Source organism: Anser cygnoides, chromosome 10 (genome assembly GCF_040182565.1).
Source record: "Anser cygnoides isolate HZ-2024a breed goose chromosome 10, Taihu_goose_T2T_genome, whole genome shotgun sequence".
In the NCBI taxonomy this organism is placed as follows: domain Eukaryota; kingdom Metazoa; phylum Chordata; class Aves; order Anseriformes; family Anatidae; genus Anser; species Anser cygnoides.
The window spans coordinates 8,729,892-8,749,117 of NC_089882.1; the positions used below are offsets into that span (position 1 = coordinate 8,729,892).

A 19,226-nucleotide genomic window follows, 5' to 3' on the forward strand; every position below is an offset into this window, starting at 1 on the left:
TTCATGCTCCAGCAAAGCCTGGTAGACAGCCCAAGTTTCAGCGTTCTTGGAGGCAGACCAGAAACGCCTTTCTACACCTGAAAGCTTGTCCAGGATTATGTGACCCAAGGGAGCGCAGTGCACAGACACTGAAGCAGGATGAAAACAAGCCAGCTGAGGAACTTAAAAGTATCGTGGCTACATCTGCTTCAAAATTAACAAGCAAATTAACACAGGCACAGCGTCACTGATATGACTGGGAAGCCTCCAGGATCTGAGCTGCTCACTCTGTCGCGTGCTGCTGCGCCCTGTGAAGACGCACCACCCTCCTGCGAGCAGCCTGGGATCTCGCAGCACTGCACAGCGTCAGCACACCTCCAGCACTGCTATCCTGAAGTACTCTGGAAACACACACAAGGACAAAAGCAGCTCAGTAACTTCAGCTGGTAATCTACTTGCAGAGCAGCATCTTAATGCTTGCTGCCAAAAGAACAGGACGCCGACCTCCCATCCTGGTCTTCAGTCCTTCCCCCACGTTTGCTCCCACAAGTGAGCTAGAAGTCAGGTAGTTTGCTTTCCTACAGAGCAGGAAAGAAGAGACAAAGCTACCAAAAAAGCCCACTCAAAAGTAAAAGGCCAGAAAAATGGCAAGGGTAGACCTGGTATTTACAAGCAACAGCCCTAAACTTTCACTAAATATCTTGCAAAGCTGAGATTGTAACCATAACAATATCTAAATATTAGATGGAAAAGGCTCTTGTCAGCTATCCTCTCTAGAACGTGATCCAAATGACTTTATTCTCACCTCCATGGAAAGCCAGCAGGATGTAAAATTAGCTGTGCTGAATCCAAGCACTTTGGCACTCACGAAGGAAACCTCATCAGCCAAACTGGGACAATCTTAAGCTTGCCCCACAAAACCACATTTACAGGACGCTGGCAGTGGTGTGGGCAGAGCGCAACTTCTCTTTACCAAGGTTTCTTGTAATTAATAGTATACACTGCCATGTTACACCACAGGTAAAAACAGTTACAAAGTCCATCAACTCTGTATCTACAATAAGCAGCCTGCTGCCCTAAAAGCGGGCACTGGGAGGTTAAAAACACTGCTTCATCTCCGGGTTCCTTACACCGCCTTAGAATATGAAAAGTAAAATTTACGAACATCTGGTTTTCCTTTCCACCCCCTATGATATCATGTTTTCCAAGCGCATTTGGCAGCTCACCGTAAAGATACAGGCAGACTAAACATGCAGGGCAATGCCGAGTCAAGATGAAAAATTCCAAAGCCCTGGATGCAATAACTGCTTCCTACCTCCAAATTTCACAGTTAGACAAGCGGTACGCTAAGAGGTTTTTTTCCGCCTTCGGTAACTCATGTATTCTTCGACCTTCATTCTTCTTTGATGAGATGAAATGATATACCGCGCATCTGTCCTCTACGGTTTTGGCTCTGTCTTTGTATTTTTTTCTTGCATTACGGGATATTCAGGGTCACTATACAACAAGATTCAGTTATAGGAAAAAAAAATATGTTTAACAGGGCCAGATGATGTGTGTGCTTTTTTTTTTTTTTTAAATCTCACCCCTAAAGGTGAGATTACTCTCCTAAATTCCTCCTGTATAAAAGGAAAAAAAAAAAACCACAGTACAATCACTGCCCCTTCACTGCTTTGTTTTATTCCTCAGCCTGTAACTGAGTAATTGGACCAAGCCAGCTCCAGGGGACTGTTTCCCGTGAATTTACACAGGCTGTAAGCAGTATGGAAGAGGGGCTGTTACAAAAACCGAAGAGCTCCCATTTAACCAATTTCTCTCATATATTTTACCATATTTTGATGCAGCATTTTCATTTTTCTGCCTTTACCTATTTTATCATTTTTAGCTAGGCACATACAAAGCAGATTAGTCAGCGTTAACATACCTTTAGGCTTAGCACATTTTACTAATGCACAAGAACGTAGCCATCTCATCTATGCTCACCAGTAAATGAGCAGCAAACCTGGAAATCCAACCTCAGTTTCTTGATTTGAATCCTAATTTCTCTGTTTTGCAAAAAGACAACTTGGAAACGCAAACAGATGTCTTGGGAATCCTAACACGACCGAGCCTTTGGCTTATTATTTCACATTTAAAAGCAATGTATATCAAAGTAATTATTAAAGTGTACAAAGGAGGGAAAGTATGTATTCAACAAAAACAAAACAAAAAAACAACTGACAAAATAATAGTCCCAGTGGTTATACCTTGATTAAAACATAATGGCTAATCAATAAAACTGTAATTATAACTTTCAGTCTGATGCAATTTGGAATAGTTTATATATCTTGATTGATCTGTTAAGACTTTATTAAAAAAGCAAATGTAAGAAGATCTTGCTTAGTGCTATTTTTATTACAGATTTGCTGTAGCAAACCTCTAAATCCCTGCCTCAATATTTTACAGTTTATTTCTCCCAGCACACCAAGAGAAGAAGAAAAGCTAGCAAAAAGCAAAATCTTATTAGCTGAGACGTGGTTGTTACATCACAGTTTCCACACCATAAAGTCAGATTGCCATTTCAATGGCTATCACCACACATTTCGCTGGCCTTAGGGCAGCAAGAGCCAAGCACAGGAGGCATAGATAAAGACAGTCCCGAACAACTCATTTAACTATGCAGCATCTCAGTTTGAAAAAAATGAAAGCAGTGCCTGCCTGAGTTGTAAGGATCACGAAAACAGAGAGCACCTTGGAACATTCAGGCAGCAGCTTCTGTAATCATGCAAAGGAGTCAGCTGTAGCCGACCTTTCCTTGGCTGCTGCTGATTCGATTACCCAGTTGTGGTTTTCTTGCAGAGTACTCACAGGCAGAGGAGGTATACTATAAATAAACGACTCGCAAAAGAAGAGAGAATTTTTCAGTGGATTTTAAAACAGAACACTGGCACCTCTTCATAAGCCCAATCATCATTTTGCTTGCTTCTGAAACAGCACTAGGGAAGCTTAAGACACCTGTTCCGTGATGTTCCAGGCAAACAAGGAATTTCAGAGCTATGCATTGCCACGGTGAAGAACCTCTTTCTGATTCCTAACAGCCCTTGTAGGATTTCCATAGAAGTAACGTCTGTGCACTGCCTGAAGTTAAACGTCATAAGCTAACAGTGCAGACTCTAATCAAGATCTAAAAGAATCCGCCTGAGGAGGCAACACAAACGTATCCCACCCAGCCCTAAATCTACCATCTTCTATCTACTCCTGCCTATGATTATACTACAGAAGGGGTATGCTGCGTTCACCTATCTTCCCGTGCTTGGTACGTTAGATTAAGTTCACTGTCTCGGTCCCACTCAGTCTGATAAGTATCATTTCCACAGAAGAATAAAAATTACTTGGGAATCAAAGCTAAAACCATGGAGAGCAAGAATAGCTGAACTGCTTCCCGTGGGAAGCCGCTATGCCAGTCTGATATAATAGCAAGGCATCTCACAGCTAAGTCAAAATGGCACAGCACCATCTGCGCTCCTCGCAGCCTGGGACCAAGCCACTCGGAGGAGTATAAATACACAGCTACGTGTGAAGGAGAGAAAAGCAGCCAGTTTCCTGAGATTAAAAACCTCAGTTAAAAGCAAAATATGGAACCAAAGACACAAAACATTTTTCTGCCCCATATCACAAGCTAAGTTTAAGTTGCAAAAGAGCCAGAAAAATTAATTTTGTACAGCCCGTTGCCCTCCCCTTGACCTGTGGGGAGGCAGCAATTCACACCCCACCTCATCACTGCAGCGCCAGGAAACACCCAGTGTGACAAAAGCAGGAATAAGGAGGGGACAGCGCTGGCAGCCACAGCAGCGGGCTGTTTACAGCTGCACACCCAGACCCGAACACTGCCAAGGCACAGTCCCAACCCTGCAGTTAAAAACAAGAGGGACATCTAGAGAAAGATGGATTTCGCTGAACGTGGAAAATGTTTGATTCAGCTAACCCAAAGCAGCTCTGCTCTTTTTGTTTGCAAACAACCTCAGAATTATTTTTTTTTTTTTAACTGTAACATTCAATCTGTTCTGAGAATTTTACTGCAAAGGAAAGGCAGCTTCTAGGCCTGAATTGCAAAACGGTGTGGATAAAGCATCTCTAGTATCTGCCAATAGACCAGTTTGTGTCTGGATCAGGTAGGAAGGGAAGCTTTGGGCAGTGATTGATCACATCAAGAAGCGTTCTCTTTCAACACTTGCTGCAGACTAGTTAGGCAGGAAGTTCCTTCCTGTTTCTGTCCCATACTACCCCTTGCCAGAGCTGAGCTTTCAGCTCGGTGGCTCTACGTGCTGTCCAGTCATCCTGACATGGCACATTGGTGATGAAAATAATGTTAGGATATTAATCTGGAATATAAAGTCACTTTTAAACGTACCCTTGACATTACTTTAGTATTGAAAACTTTTCCCTCCTCTCTACAAAAAAAAAAAAAAAATAAAAATAAAATAATGAAAATAAATAAAAAATAAAATCATAAAAGCAAAAAAATATATTTATCAAAAGAGTGGTCAATATAAGATAGGAAATAGCCTAAATATACCATACTGGAAAGTCAAGAGGGCAGAGGTGTTTTATTATTTCAGTCCAATAGTTTAATATTACTCGCTAGGTTAATGGTTGGACTTGATGATCTTAGAATTCTTTTCCAACCTAAATGACTCTGATTTATTTGTTTTGATACTGTAGGTTACAAACAAACAAAAAACTACTTCTACCCACTACTAAATTCTACAAAGTCCACGCTGTTAAGAAGGCAAGGGCAACCTAGGTATCAAAAAAAGCAAAGCTTTTCTGGTGACCCTTCTTATTGATCATCTAAAGCATTCAATAGAACTTGGTCCCACTTATTCTCAGTACTGTTTGAACCTTGGCAAAGCAAGTTGTTACTTGCAGCTCCAGATCCTGCTATAAACAAAGCAATTAGAATTTAAGGGATAAGAAGCACAGCAACTTTTCCAAGGAGTGGGTGGAAAAACGTTTTTTTAAAACTGCGTATACAGAAATGGTTTTTATTATTCACATGTTTTTATCCTGCAATAACCCAAGCAATACACTAACCTAAGGGCTACTGCTACCAGAGAAACTATGAAAAACTGTCACTAAAAGGTGTTCATTCCAAGGAAAGAAAAATCATTACCTATTCAGGACACAGGTTTTGTCAAAAAAGCGTTATACATTATTTGGTAAGTGGAGTCACACAGCTGCCAGTTGCCCTATCCTGTCCTATGTACATCCACTAGAAGAGTCTGTATATAAATAAATACTAGAAAGTCTTTTCATCGTCACAACACTCTCTTTTAGAAAATGGTGTTACGAATGCGTGCAGGGAAGAGGAGAAAGATAAATATTAATATCTGCTCTTACCAGCTAAGCTGCGTGGGTTTCAGATGATGGCAGCTACCTGATTTACTTCCATAGGACAGTCGTGTTGTATGTAAAAACCTTTTAAAAATAAAAATCATTTCCATGACTACCCCACCTGATGCTGAAAGGCTGTAAATGCAAGAAAAGCCTTCTTGAAAGTTAACATTGACACACAACCACTACAGTGTGAAGGTGGATTCGTATTTCAGAGCAATGCACACTTTCTACTGACATAGCAAGCTCAGCCTACTAACTCGTTTATACATTTGGAAAGAATTCTGACGAAAGTCAGCACATCATTAAAAAAATTCGAAATATTATAAGAACTGTTAAGCACGTATATGGGCAGCACTCAGAAAAGACATGACACCAAATGTGAGTTCTGTAATGGAACGGTTTCTTCTCCTTCCACAGAGGCACAATATATAAAGTTCTCTCTTACCACTTCCCCAGAGGAGGCAGCCACCATGTGTGTTACTGGAGTCAAGTATGATGCAGAGCCATGGGGCAGCACAGATTTCACATTCTCATAGGTGATAAAAAACGCAGCAGCTGAAATTCAAGCATACATTCAGTCATTTAACTGTCCCTCCATTCTTTCATCATAGAACTAGCACTAGAACATAGAACTATAGAACATTTAGAGGTGGATTCTGTCACCTATTATTCTAAACACACATTTGAAAAAAAGATATTTATTGCCCCAAAACAGTAACACTGTAGGAAAACAATCTGTAAGTAAATTTCAGCAGGTTATGCTCCTAGTGGGGCATACCTCCCATTGCTACCAAAGGTGCAGCACTTAGTTTTGAGATAAGGAAGGAGATGTTAATGAGTCGTGACTGTCCAACAGGTTTTGAAAAACCCTATCTTCCATACATGTAGAGGGGAAAGGTAGAAAGGAGGCTGTTCTATCCCAGCTGAATTGGGCAGGTGACCTTAAATAAACAAACAAAAATAATCAAAATACTTGATACAAACCTGCTACCCTGCAATCTGCAAAACCGTTTCAGTGGCAGTTATTGATAACTTCTTCCTAGCTACAATCAGTTCAGTGTTTTATACTTTAGCTCCAGAAAGAAATTCTTCTGAAATTCCAGTGGACAAGAAACATAGCAAAGTAAATTGAACATAGCAAGAAAAACTGCACTTATTCACTGCAAGTCAACTGCAAAGGTACTTGCACCTTAAGGGTTACTCCTTCTCCTAAAGATAATTTCAGTTTTGAGTCATATGCTGGAAAGATAAAAACACAGTTCAGATTTTGAAGATGTAAATCTTGAAAAAAACTGACATGTCTTGCAGGGGAAAGGATTTTAATTGTAAAGAAGGACTACATGAATTGCCTTCTGCTTATCAAAAGATGCTTATCACCTCAAAAGGAGATAACCGAGCAGACAAGATAAAGAACTGAATTTTTTATATCATCTTATGAAGGACATCAAACATCTGAAGGTGTACGGGGATTTGTCAGCAAAGTTCTCCTAACATTTACTACTGACAGCAGAGCTTGGTGTTTTGTTTTTTTTTTCCTTCCCTACAAAGACAAAATGGACAAAGGCATTAGGATTTTTAGATGCCTTTTCTCTGCAGGGACAAGTATTAATTTTTTTTTTTTTAATGTTGCAGTTTCAAAAGTATTCCTGATGTCTTCTCATTTTAAGTGATTTGTAGCTGTTTCTTAGGGAGAAAAAGATGTGCAGTGCATCCCCAGGACATTTAGTTCAAAGACCTCCAGTGCTAAAGCACTTTCTGATTCATTCAGATGAATTCTGATTCATTTCTATTGCCGTGGAAGGCTGGGTCATGACAAAAGCATCCAGGGCAAGCAAGACTTGAGTCCTCTTTGGCACCTAGAAACGCCTTGGGTGCCCCAATTAAGTAAGAAGTGGCTCATAAGGCACATCCAGGAACACTTTCTAGGAGTAAGGGCCATGCAGGGAAGTACCGCTAACATTTAACATCAGCAGCTGCTTGCCCACTTGCCAACCTTTAGAGCTCGTTTATTTAAGCTACGTTTGAACTGCTGGGCTATGCCAATCAGTTACGCACTGCTCCCACCACAGAATGAGGCTTACAACAGTGGGATTCATGCAGATGTTTAAGAGAGTAAAAACACACTGGAGGAGGGCACCAAACTGCACCTACATTAGAGCCGTACACTGCCTGCAACACCAGGACAGGCTTCTTTAAACACAAACACAGCCTCCAGGTCCCACTGACGGGACTGTTTATGCCAGAGCTTTCACAGAAGTTAGCTACAGTGTGGAGCCAAAGTGGAGGAATTAAACCACAATGATAGCCTCAGATATGAGCTGCATGTTTGCAAACGTTCCTGTTCAGGCAAGTTCCCATCTGAAATAGAGCACTAAGGACAAAACACAAGAACAGAGTGAGTACGCAGCAGCCTTTACCCCAGGCTTGCTCAGAGATTTTGTTCAGTGTCATACAACCCTAGAAGCTGCTCTTCACAGCTGGACATTGTCCCACAGAATCCAAACTGTCACCTGCAGGAGAGGAAGCCACAGACATCAATGTCCTACACTACCTCAGTACCCACTTAAAGGAAGATAAAGCATAATCCAACCAAGATTTACCATTTGGAAAGGATCCTATAGCAGTGGAGGGAACACCAGCATAGATGCCACGAAAGCCACCAGCCTTCCAAAATCCTTGGGGACTTTGCAGTCTGGTTTTGACAGTGTCCAGAGGAAAAAGGATCAAGTCGACACAGACACCAGCAACTCCACCAGCCTTCAAGATAAAATCATAAAGTGCATTAACATTCACGGGAGCGAAGCTGCGGTGCTTATGTGAGCAGCCAAGACATGCCTAAGCCAAAGCACTACCGAAAGTATCCTTTCTGAGATCAAATTATAAATTGATAGTCCTACACAGATCTCTTTAACTTCTACAGCTATAATGAGAGATTACAACCTTTAAACCATTTAAAGGTGTTTTCAAAATAATCTCATTATGTTGCAGAGTAGAAGCAAAGCAACGATTATCTACCACACCTAAAAGCAAGACAGCGAATGTCACTTATCAAAATGCCACAGCACGGAATGACCAATACCTCTAGGAAGCTGTGTGATAAGATCAGGGAGGACAGAAGCAATTCTGCTTCCCCCGTAAGCATCTCTGGAAAGCACATTCACATTTCCTAGCAGACTTCTTACTTATAGTGTTCCTGTCCACCCTTTTCCTTTGTTGAACAAAGCCTAAAGCAAAACTGTTTTATTTTCTTTGTTGATGTGATTACATAGAAAAAAAAGAAAAAAAAAAAAACCACACTGAAAAAGATGTTTTCAAAGTCATAAGAAAAAGTGGGTTTCTTTTTTTTTTTTTTTTTTTCAAAGCAATTCTTAATACTAACCCCCCAAAATAGTTTCAACTAAAGTTCAAGCTTTCTCAGTGTCTGTGTTTCTAGATGACTTTGGTTTTAGGTTTCCCCAGAACGTGGCTGATCTGTAGAAAAAAATTACTTGCCAACAGCAGGAGGAAGGGATTGAAATAAACTGGAAAAAAAAAAAAAAGCTTAAAAAGGAAAAAATATTTAGCATTAATCCATTATACGACATCATTTGTTCACTGTTATTCAGAAGGAAGACACGCTTTACAGAAGTCTACCTCGCATAGACAGCAGGCAAGAAACTATCACAGGTTTTTATCTCTGCCTGAAAACAAATGACTTTCTGTTGAGTTACTCTGATTTTTTTTTCCAGTGCCAATAGAGGATTCAGAGAGGTGTTGAGTCGCTACTACTGGAGTTTTAATCAATAAGTTAATTACTCTTTTAATCTATCTGGCTATTTTGCATGCATTGATTTTTCTTCACTCTTTTTCATCAAAATCCTTATCTGCTCAAAATAGCATTGATCAGATTTAATCAGATTTAACCGAGCCATCTGCTAAAACATGAATCAAAAGTTACTAATTGCTTCTTTACTTTACAAACTTCTGTGTCTTAAACGCCATTTAAATTCATGAAGCAGCAAACGGCGCACCTGCCAGCGGGTGCCAATACCCGCGTGCTTATATCTGTGGCGGAACAGAATTGATTTCAGGTAAAAAGACAAGTAAAATGACTTTATTCCCTGGCTCTCAGTCACACTACTGCTATGAGGAGCTGGGGACACCCCAAACCAGGCACCCCACTGCCATTACATCGAACTGGGCCCCAATTAACAGCACCCAGCGCGACCAAGCGCTGCCCAGCCGGGGGACACAGGGGGGCGACCTGCACCTCCCCACACCCCCAAGCCAGGTCCCCCAGCGCCCTGCGTCCCCCTCGAGTCCCCCCCCCAAGGCCCAACTCAGGCCTAGGCCGCAGCCTCCGCGTCGCCATGGCAACGGGCGGCCCTCGGCCCCCGCACTCACCGCCAGGGCCGCCCACGACTCCCGCGGCTCCATGTGCGGGTGGCGGCGCGGGGCGGCAGCACGGCACGGCACAGCCCGGCCCGGCCCGGCCCGGCCCGGCCCTAGGGGAAGGGGAACCGGGCCTAGGTCCCCGCAAGGGCCTAGCCCCGCATGGGCGCGGCCATCTTGGGGCGCCCGAGCCGCGGTCAGGTGGGCGCCGGGCGCCGCTGTGCATGCGCCGCCTGGGGGCGCGGCGGGGAGCGGCGGCGCTGCCCTCAGTGGGCGGCCTGCGCGCCTGGCCCTCGCTGCGCTGTGAGGCGTTAGCGCTTTGGTAACCGTTACCGAGCGTTAATGAGCTATTAATTAACGATGAGCTGTGTGCGAGCGGCGGTGCTGCTTGAGAATGGGAAGCGTTTCCCGTTCTTTCGGCCACGAATAGTCCTGAGTAGCTGGGGGGCGTTTCTGTGTCCCCCCCAGCGCTGACTGAGAGCTGCTGAGGAAACAAAACCTAAATCCAATAAAAATAAATAAAAATAAAGTATTTCTGACAGGAAAACAATACTGAAGTCACTTTTTTTTTTTTTCTCTCAATTACCAGCTTAATGATGGCAGGGGAGGCAGTGGAACCACCCGTCACGCAGACGTACTGCCGCTGCCCTCAGATTCCCGTACAAACACCAAACTGATCCGAGCCATGGCAGGGGAACAAATGAAACCTCCTGGCAGGGGTCAGCTCTGCTGCCTGGCTTCCCAGGAGCCAACATTGGCTCCCTCTGCCAGAGAAAATGCTGCCCTTAGCTCCTGTCCCCTCAGAAACGTTTCTGCATCTTGTGTTTGCGTCTCTGATGCTTCTCACCCTCTCCGCAAAGGGCGCCCAAACCTACAATGGGTTCAAAAGATGCAAAGGGGTTTTGACACAGAGCTCTCATAATCCTTGTCCAGCAGAAAACCACACTTGAAATTACGGGAAATATGAGTCCAGAGGAGGGAGAGGGAGTAAATGTTAGCACTATAGACAGTGCGTGCAGAGCACACAAATCAGCAGGCTTTAATTCAAGGTTTCCTTGGCTGAGAGCACTTTCTTTGGGAAGACTTTGGAGATAGAAGCTGAGGAAGCAGCAATGCCTCACATTTTCAGCGTCAGTAACCATCTTCAGACAGCTCAGCCCCTCTTTGACAAAGCGCTGAGGATGTTTGCAGGTGGGAAACGCTCGACCTATAACATCTGCCCTCAGCAGCGCAGTGGCTGACATCAAAATGGAGTTGCCAACTCTAGCAAACTTATTACAGCTCTCCTGCAACTCAGTGATTTTTCCTGAACGCCTGCATTTCTCAGGGACACGTGATGTTAGTTAGAATAGTCTTCATATTGTCTTCATTTTCCTTTGAGTGAAAAGCTCAAAGCTCTGCAGTCAAATATAGAAAGAACCTGAATATATTTCTCACTCTCCTTTGAGTTTTAAGGCAGACCTTGATTTTCTGGTCCTAATTTACTTTTTTTTTTTTTTTTTTTTTTAAATCTGGTGGATTATCAGTACTTCGTTTTAATTTAGTCTTTGTTATGTTCATTGAGGATCACCTCCTGATTTCCTATCAGTACATGATCAAACAAGTGGACTTCTTTGACTTTACTAGCACTCTTGTCCCCGTTATGGCTGGCTGACCACCTTTCTTCCAACACCTGTGATTCCTTGGAAGGGCTTTGGGGCCAACCAGAGCCAGTTTGCTATCCAAGGAATTACTTCCTGAAAACTTTGGGTTGGATTCCTGGAAGAAACAGGAGCCAGTTACATGTGTCAGCTATAATAAAGGGAACATGGGACTGAACAGTATTAAAGTAATACCCAGCAGAGTGCCTGACTTTCTGAAAGAACCCTGCTATTTAGGTAGAAGTAAAAATGATCCAAAATCTGCCATTTCCAGCTGGTGTTCTGCTAAGTGGCTAAATAAACACAAAAGCTGAAAGTTCCTTGGTTTCCAAGCCCACATCTGTCATTAGATTAGGTACTTCAGAGCAATATTAAGGGGGAAAAAAAATGAGACGTCTGCAGTAAATGAAGCATAATTTTAGAGCTATCCCCATATAATCCACTGATGGCAGCACTTCAAAGAAGACGTTATTTTCCATGTGTGCCCAGGTCTCTTGATGTAAAGGTGCTTAGGGTCATAACAAGAATTTTTCACATTGTTCAGTGTAAAGCTTTCAAATATGCTCAGTGGCAGTCTCTTTTATTTAGCACCTTCTGTCAGAAGAACTGCTGCTGCATCAGAGAGGCCACAACCTCCTACTCATCCAAGCCACCATCCTGTCTTAAATGAGCAAGCTCTGCTTAATGCTGCAGGCCAAGCACTAATCTGTGTGCAAAGTCCTTCAGTGGACTCCCCCCAAGCTTGCAGAGTAAGTTGAGTAAAGAAAAAAAGTCCATTTTCTCACATCCTTTCTGAAGCTCAAGGGCTGAAGGATGAGCTAGGGAGGCTGAGGCATAGCCCCGTGGTGCTTCTTCCCCACAGTGCACGTACGATGGTTGTCCGGTGGTTTTGCCAGAATCAGTCTACCAGATGACTAGGCCAGACAGGGCTTTCAAACCTGCCAGTCTCCTAAAATATAAGCTGATTATAGCTTTTCTCTCACTACTTTTCTGCTCAGTAGGGTCCTGATTTCTGCTGCAAGTTCAAAGTTTTTCAGTCAATTCATCCACGTGACTTTCAAGCACTGAATAATTTCACACGCTTTCTTCCTGCCTGTAGGATTTCTTGTTTTCCTCTCCCCCAGTAGCACTCTGTCTTTAGTTAAAAACTACATCCCAGGAACATCCACCTGCTCAGCCCCTTTTAATCTCTGACATTCCCTACTCCTCACTTTCTCTGCCCTTCCCTGCCCGTGGCTGCAGGCTGGCGGGAGTGCTTTTAAAAATGACCACCAGGCCTACAGCACCTCACCTGCTTCACTCAACCTTTGCAGCACATAAAAGCCTTGGCAAGAGATGAAAATCCCTTTAATCACAGTATGGTAAAGAACATATTGCATCTATGGATGCCCCAAGTGGAATATGAGTTGCCGACAACAGAACAATCCTCTGTGCTATGCAAAACATAGGGAATGAATATGGGCCGCTGGTAGGGCCCCTTTTTATGGGCTACTTAAGCACCATTTTGAATCTGTTTCACATTATTAATCCTCCCACTGGTGGGTATTTATGTACAAAAAAGCATATATGTGCGTATATATGTATATATATAAATATATGCTTGTTTACCTGTATTTTCCCCACTGTCTCTAGCTGCTATAGGGAGCCTGACACCAGCAGCAGAAGATATATTGATCTGGTCATAACATATTAAGGCCGCTGAAGAGCAGATGTTAAAAACAGACTTCTTGGCATATATCAGCCCCTGGCGGTATCAGTTGCACACATGTTCCAGTTTATTTATTAAAGCAATTGCTCTCCTCATTCTGTTTATTATCTTTCTCCTGGGCAATCCAGGCGCATCCGAGCCAAGCCCTTCCAGTCAGCCAGCCCCTCTTGGATCGTCAGGTTTGCCTCAGCTCAGACAACACCCTGCAGCTCTTCCTTCCTGAGAAACCAGGCCCGGCCCACTCTTGTGAAAAGCAGATGGAAACTTAGCCCTTGCAAAAATGTGTCCTGGCATAAGCAGAATAAAAATAAAGACTCGTGGATCCCTCTGATTTGAAACTAAGCAGGTACGTGACTGAACCAGGGAGGCCATCTGGAGGCGGATTTCAGCGATGTGGCTGCGTACGGCACCCAAGGAGCTGGGGTGCAGTATGGGAGCACAGCACGGCAGAGCGGGCCTGCTATCTCAGAGACCAGAAGCAACACAACCTCTTGGCCATCAAAAAACTTGTTCGTCCCCATTTTATGACAAACTGCAACAGAACCGTGAAGTTAGAGCAGAGCTAAAGGACATCCCTGAGACCACAGCATGAGCGTATCTCCATGCAATGGAAGGCGTGACACTGGCCCTTCTCCAGGAGACAGCGTTGTCACCAGCCTTCTTAAACACCCACCATGTGCACACATGAAGGCGAGGGCTCCCGACACAGTCTTGCACAAGCAGGGAATTATTTTCTATAATGTATTTCTGTCAGGGATGGGCCAGAAATGATTTAGTCACAGCTTCAGTGCAGTAAAGTCTCAGAGGCAACCCGAGGCCTAGTGATCGGGGCTGCAAGGAAGCAGGGTCCTGTGCCCAGTACATGCCCCAGAACTGGTCCTTGCCTCCGGCTGCCACCCCAGTGCCCCACAGCCCCTCGGCATGCACGATCGCTGTGCTACAGATACCGGCCTACTTCCCTGGCTGCTGCGTGGGCCTGTGGAGCTGCTTCCTTCAGAAAAAAAATAAAAACGAATTAAATATTAACCTAACATCTCGCCAGCAGCAGACAGCTGGACCTGGACGGGCAGCAGTTTTTCCAGCCTCTCCTCATTTTGTCAGGCTCACTTTTATTGCTTTGACCCTCTTGCAAAATACAGGAAAGGCTGTTTTAATGAGGATTTTAGAAGCATTTTTTGCTACTCATACACCATAAGCTCCCCCTCACACTTACAGTAGCATTCCCTGTTCTTAAGAAATCGGGCCATTTTTAGAAATTTTGCTGAAATACTAATTGCAGTAAATTTTTGTGGAAGCAGATGGGGGAACCAGACAGCCAGAGATTTAATAACTCCTTTGAGTACTTAGCAGCAGAAACGCTAGTCCCCAAATTCATTAAGAGAAAAGTGATTAATGAACTTGTAGCTTTTGCATAATGATAGAAAACCTTAAGCAGTACAACTTTCTGGTGATCCTCATTTATTCTGCCTTATTGGCTGCCTGGACAATTGGAGATGACTGGTCTGGGAAAGACAAAATGTCCATTTTAACTACTGGGTAAAGTAAGTGAAATAACAATCCAATGGCAACACGGTGACCTTTTCCATGTGAACATATCTGCCAGAGTCTCTGCAGTTCATCTCACAGCACAGCTGAATTAATCTAATATTTCCATTTAGTACATAAGAGAAATGAAGGAAAATCTTAATTATGCCTGCATTTGTGGCTACAGTCCAATGACCTGACAACTGGAATCGCTCACATCTGTTCTCAGCTCGTTTTGTGGGCTGATGCAATGACTTAGTTGACTCAGGAAGCAGAGTTAAGAAAAAGCTTGCAACAGGATGGCCCTAAACTGCCCAGATAGCTCTGCACTAGCAAACTCTTCCAGGGGAGCATCCCTGACTTTCCCAAAAAGTGGGTTCCTTGGGCAACCGAATTGCTTGAGTCGTTCTCCTGGTGGTTTAGTGCCTTCCTCTCTTTTAAATAGAGGATTAACAGCCCAGGCCTCTTCCAAGGCTGCAGCCAGGGTTCATGAAGCACGCAGTGGGTTGTCCTCTAAGAGAACAATATTTTGTTGAGTCCGTGTAAAGGACTCAATTTCAATTGTATTTCCTCAAATTTCATGGTGTTTTGTTCCCCCCCTCCTCAGAGCTGGACACTGACACCCCAGCCTGCCCAAAGTGAAGCGTGAAGCCGCCTGGTCCCTTCCCAGTGCCCCCAGATCCTCCGTCCCGACACCAGTGCCACAGGGATGGCAGCCCCAGCCCCAGGGGAGGTGCGTGGCCCTGGCTCACGAGTGACCCTCACCCCCACCGCTCAGCTCCATCAGCCTTCTAGCAGAAATAAATTGCAAGTGTTTCCATGCAGGCAAGGAGCAATATTTTAGAAAATTAGTTCCTTGCCAGCTGTTTGCTCAGCTCCTAGTTTTTATCAGCTCAATTCCTTCTCTGGCTCCCAGGAGCGTGGCTGATGGGAAGTGCTCGCGGTGACACGCAGAGCAGACACCGCAGCCGAAACGATGCCCCTACCGGGAGATGCTGCTGAAGGAAGGAGCTTAAGGGCTTATTTGAACAGCTGAATTTCAGTGTGTAAACTACAGCTATTTTTACATGTAAACTGTAAAAATAATGACATTTGCTTTAAAAAAAAGCTGTGCGCTGTGCTTGGTGCTGTGTACTTGCTATAATTCATTTTTAGTATCCTTTAATTCAAGGAAAAGTCTCTCTCAGGCTGTTTTAGCTACTCAGAAAAGGACAAAGAAACCAAGTTGTCCATGCACCACAGAGTCTGCATCAGAAATCCCAAACTACCCAGCGTTATTTCTATGGCTACGTGGCTTTGATAGCTTGGAATCCCCACTACCTTTTTGCAGAAGACTCACCAGGTCTCCAGAAAGCTGAGGTCTCTGAGAGGACTTGTGCAGCTCCTTCCACCAGCTTGCACAAGTGGTAAAAACCTTATCTGCAGGCAATGCTTGATTTTTGGACTATAATAAACCATGAAATGTGATTAAAGATTGTGGTATTAGTCCCAGGAGTCTGGGATTGCAGTGATCTTAAAAGGGAGAGAAAGCAGGATGTTGAAAGTCTCAGTAGTACCTAAATATTTTCAGCTTCACAAATCTCGTTGACTGTCTGGGCATTTGAGAATACCCCTAACACATCTCTGTCCACCCGTAGGCACCTGTAGGAGCATTGCTGCAACCACCACCAAACCCAACAGCTGAGCCCAAGCCCAGTAGTCAGGACGTGATTTGCCCCTGCAAAAAGATGTCATTTTATCCTGAATAGCACACAGCACCCCCGGACTGCCACGCTGTTGCTCTTCTGCACACACCTTTAATTCTCTCCTGAGCTGCTTTAGCCTTTAGTCTCCATCTCCGATGTTGCCTTTGACATTGTGCAGCCCATCCCTTTGGTGAGACGCGGCCAAAGCGTCCTTCCCAGGACCAGAGGAAGGAGGCTGATGACAAGACATTCTCGTTCACCCTCCTGCGAGTTTCCAGGGGCCTTTTCCTTTTCCTCCTGTTGTGCAGCGAGGGAACCTTGCCAGCCTTTCTCCTTTCACTAAGCTTATCACAGCCACCTTCCGATGCGAAGTTTCCCAACAGGGAAAGTTTCTGATCATTTCTTCGCATCACGCAATCGGGAGGTGCGTTGCCATTCCTGGCAGATAACCTATCATTGGTATTCTGCTGCAGAGAAGCCGTTATCTAAGGGAAACAAAAGCTTGGGAACACAGGCTGTTTGTACATGGGGAAGGAGAAGCATATGACATGTGAATTTGCCAGATGTTACCACTCTGAATCTTACTAAAATATGCCCTGTGCTGACCATGGCTGCATAATCTGTGCAAGGAAGGAGTCAGAAGATAAGAGGAATTTCACTGACAGTGTTATAATGGCCCGAGCAGGCAGGCTGGGAGCAATTCTCTGACACAATATCTAAGTTGCTTGAAGAGGTACAGACAGCTGACCTGGGTTTTGTATAGTCCTGACCGTTGCTTCGTTTGACACTATCCTGCCTTCACATCTAGGCAGAGACTTTTTCCAGAAAATAACATAAGCTTCCAACATGTGCATTGTAAATGGTCCTGACTTCTCTCCGGCTCAGATGAGGTGTCAAGGCATGTTTTAATGCTCTTCTGCTAGCATTGTGTGTTTGTCTAGTTGGAAATATTCCAGGTGACTCAATTTGCACACAGCTTCTTAAAATCTGTACTCTATAGATTTATTTCACATATCTTTGGCTTTAGAGGAGGCTGTTGCAATTCCCTCTTCCCCCTTTCCTCCGTCCCTCTCATCTCACACCTAGAAGCGCTTTGGGGCATGCTGTGGGGATGGAGAGGCGTTGAAGGGCTCTTTGAATTGTTGCCTCCAATTTCAGCTGCTTGGTTCATGCTAGCTCAGGTGCAGAAGAGCCCCATCAGCTCCTCTGGGGTTGAGCTACCATGCTGTGCTGCTCCTAAGGGTGCGCTTTGTGTGCAGCCCCAGTCAGCAGGCACAGAGAAATAACGTCTGTCCTTCTCCTTTCACCATCCCAAAGCTGCTGATGCACTCCAGAAACGGTTCATACCTACCACTTCAGGGGCAGATATTACAGCTGCCAGACCTCCAGCATCTTGGAAAACCTAAATGCAAAGACTTGAGCCCAAGCTTCTCTGAAGTCTTGCAGAGTGCCCTTAAGTGGTGCCTAGTTATTCCTTATTGTCTTTTACTATTTACAGGAAACAATATGGGGAGGCTGTGCCAGAAATACAGATCGTGTAATTATTTTTATGATGGAGCAAACAGGAGCTTATTGTTTTAAAGTCAGGTCAGCTCCGTACCCTGCAGTGCCTCAATTTGGAAGTTCACACTTGAAAGGAGAGAAAATTGTATCCATACTCCTCGTTTGTCCTTGTCGGCAGGCTCAGGGCTGCGCTGATGAGCTCTAATCACACACGTGAGTCCAAAACAGGGAGAAGCATCATTTCTCCGTACACAGAATGATCAACTCCAAGTTAAATGCAGTGCTTTAAAGCGATTTGTAGCCATTCGCACCCCCACCTCCTCAGTCTAATTAACTTCTCTAATAGAATTAATCAGCACGCTAAATATGAGACTCACTAGCAACTAAAAAAACCATACCACTATCTATTCCAAAATACAATTACACTGACAAACTCAATTACATGCCTCAGTCGCTTCTGAAATTACTTGCTGATATTGGACTGCGCACAGTTTAAGTTTCATTGTTAAAAGAAATCATAAACACTTTCTAAATCATACAATGTTTACAGAAATACACAGAAGCACAGCTTTTATTACCCATGTGGCAAAATTAATTTGACACATTGAAAGCAAATGAATAGAGCTGGAGGACTCTATTCAAGCAGCATTCTTCCTACTGATACAATTTACACTGGGGGAACATCTAGCGCATTAACCTTATTAGACTCTGATGTAGGTAAATAGCATTTCAAAGGGAGGGAGGAGGGATCTGAATCAAAATCCTTTCTGCATTTGAATGAGAAACATCAATTACTGCATTTCTAACTATTCATTTAGCACAAAAAGCTCTCTCGCTAAGTAGATTTTTGCTCTGAAATCAGCAAAACTTTTGCAGCAGGGGCAGCCCACAATATGTAATTACGATCTTGGCTTTAGTCCTTTAAGTCTGTGGTGAACCCTTCAGCTGAAAATAAATTCCAATCAGATTTGATAATGCGAGTTTAGCTTCATTTGCAAGTCAGATGAGGGAGAAAAATGTTGCTTGTTTTTTTAATAACCAAGTTTATCAAAGTTCATCTTGATCTGAAGGTGCAGATAGAGGCTTGCTGAACTTCTTCTTTGTCTGGTCATATGCAACACCTGCTTCTCAGTTTAATTTAATTTCAAACTAAGATACCAGTCAAGTGGTAATGTTTCTAACCTAAGGGATGGAGCTACTCTTGCTTGTAGTTGGCCAAAAGTAGATAAAAATTCAAGCTCCAGTCCGGCAGAACATGCGTTGAACTAGAAACACCAATATCCTACTGCAAGCAACCTCCCCCCGTATATGACAAGAATTTATGTCCTTTCAGAATTAATATAATGAATCGCAATTTCAGTTGGCAGAAGCATTTGGAGACCTAGTACCTGCTCCACAGGCTCTTTGCAGAGGACGATCATAGGAAGTAGTCTTTGCAGC

General features: G+C 43.8%; 1 protein-coding gene across 6 annotated transcripts in view; it reads right to left on the minus strand.

Annotated features, from left to right (window-relative positions):
• Positions 1–10,112, minus strand: part of SLC25A26 (solute carrier family 25 member 26) — an 85,515-nt gene extending 75,403 nt beyond the window's left edge. The window contains exons 1-3 of one of the 6 annotated variants that reach the window (XR_010834044.1): positions 9,739–9,951; positions 7,956–8,112; positions 5,801–5,910 (exon numbers count right to left, since the gene is read on the minus strand). Coding sequence is in view for 4 of the 6 variants with exons in the window: in XM_048074825.2 (XP_047930782.2) it covers positions 5,801–5,910; positions 7,956–8,112; positions 9,739–9,771 (300 nt within the window). In the remaining 2 variants the exon portion in view is untranslated. Of the gene's footprint in view, positions 1–5,800; positions 5,911–7,955; positions 8,113–9,738 lie in introns of all 6 variants that reach the window. The other 5 variants (XR_010834043.1, XM_048074825.2, XM_048074819.2 and 2 more) reach the window with 5 other exon arrangements.
• Between the last annotated feature and the right edge of the window lie 9,114 nt (positions 10,113–19,226).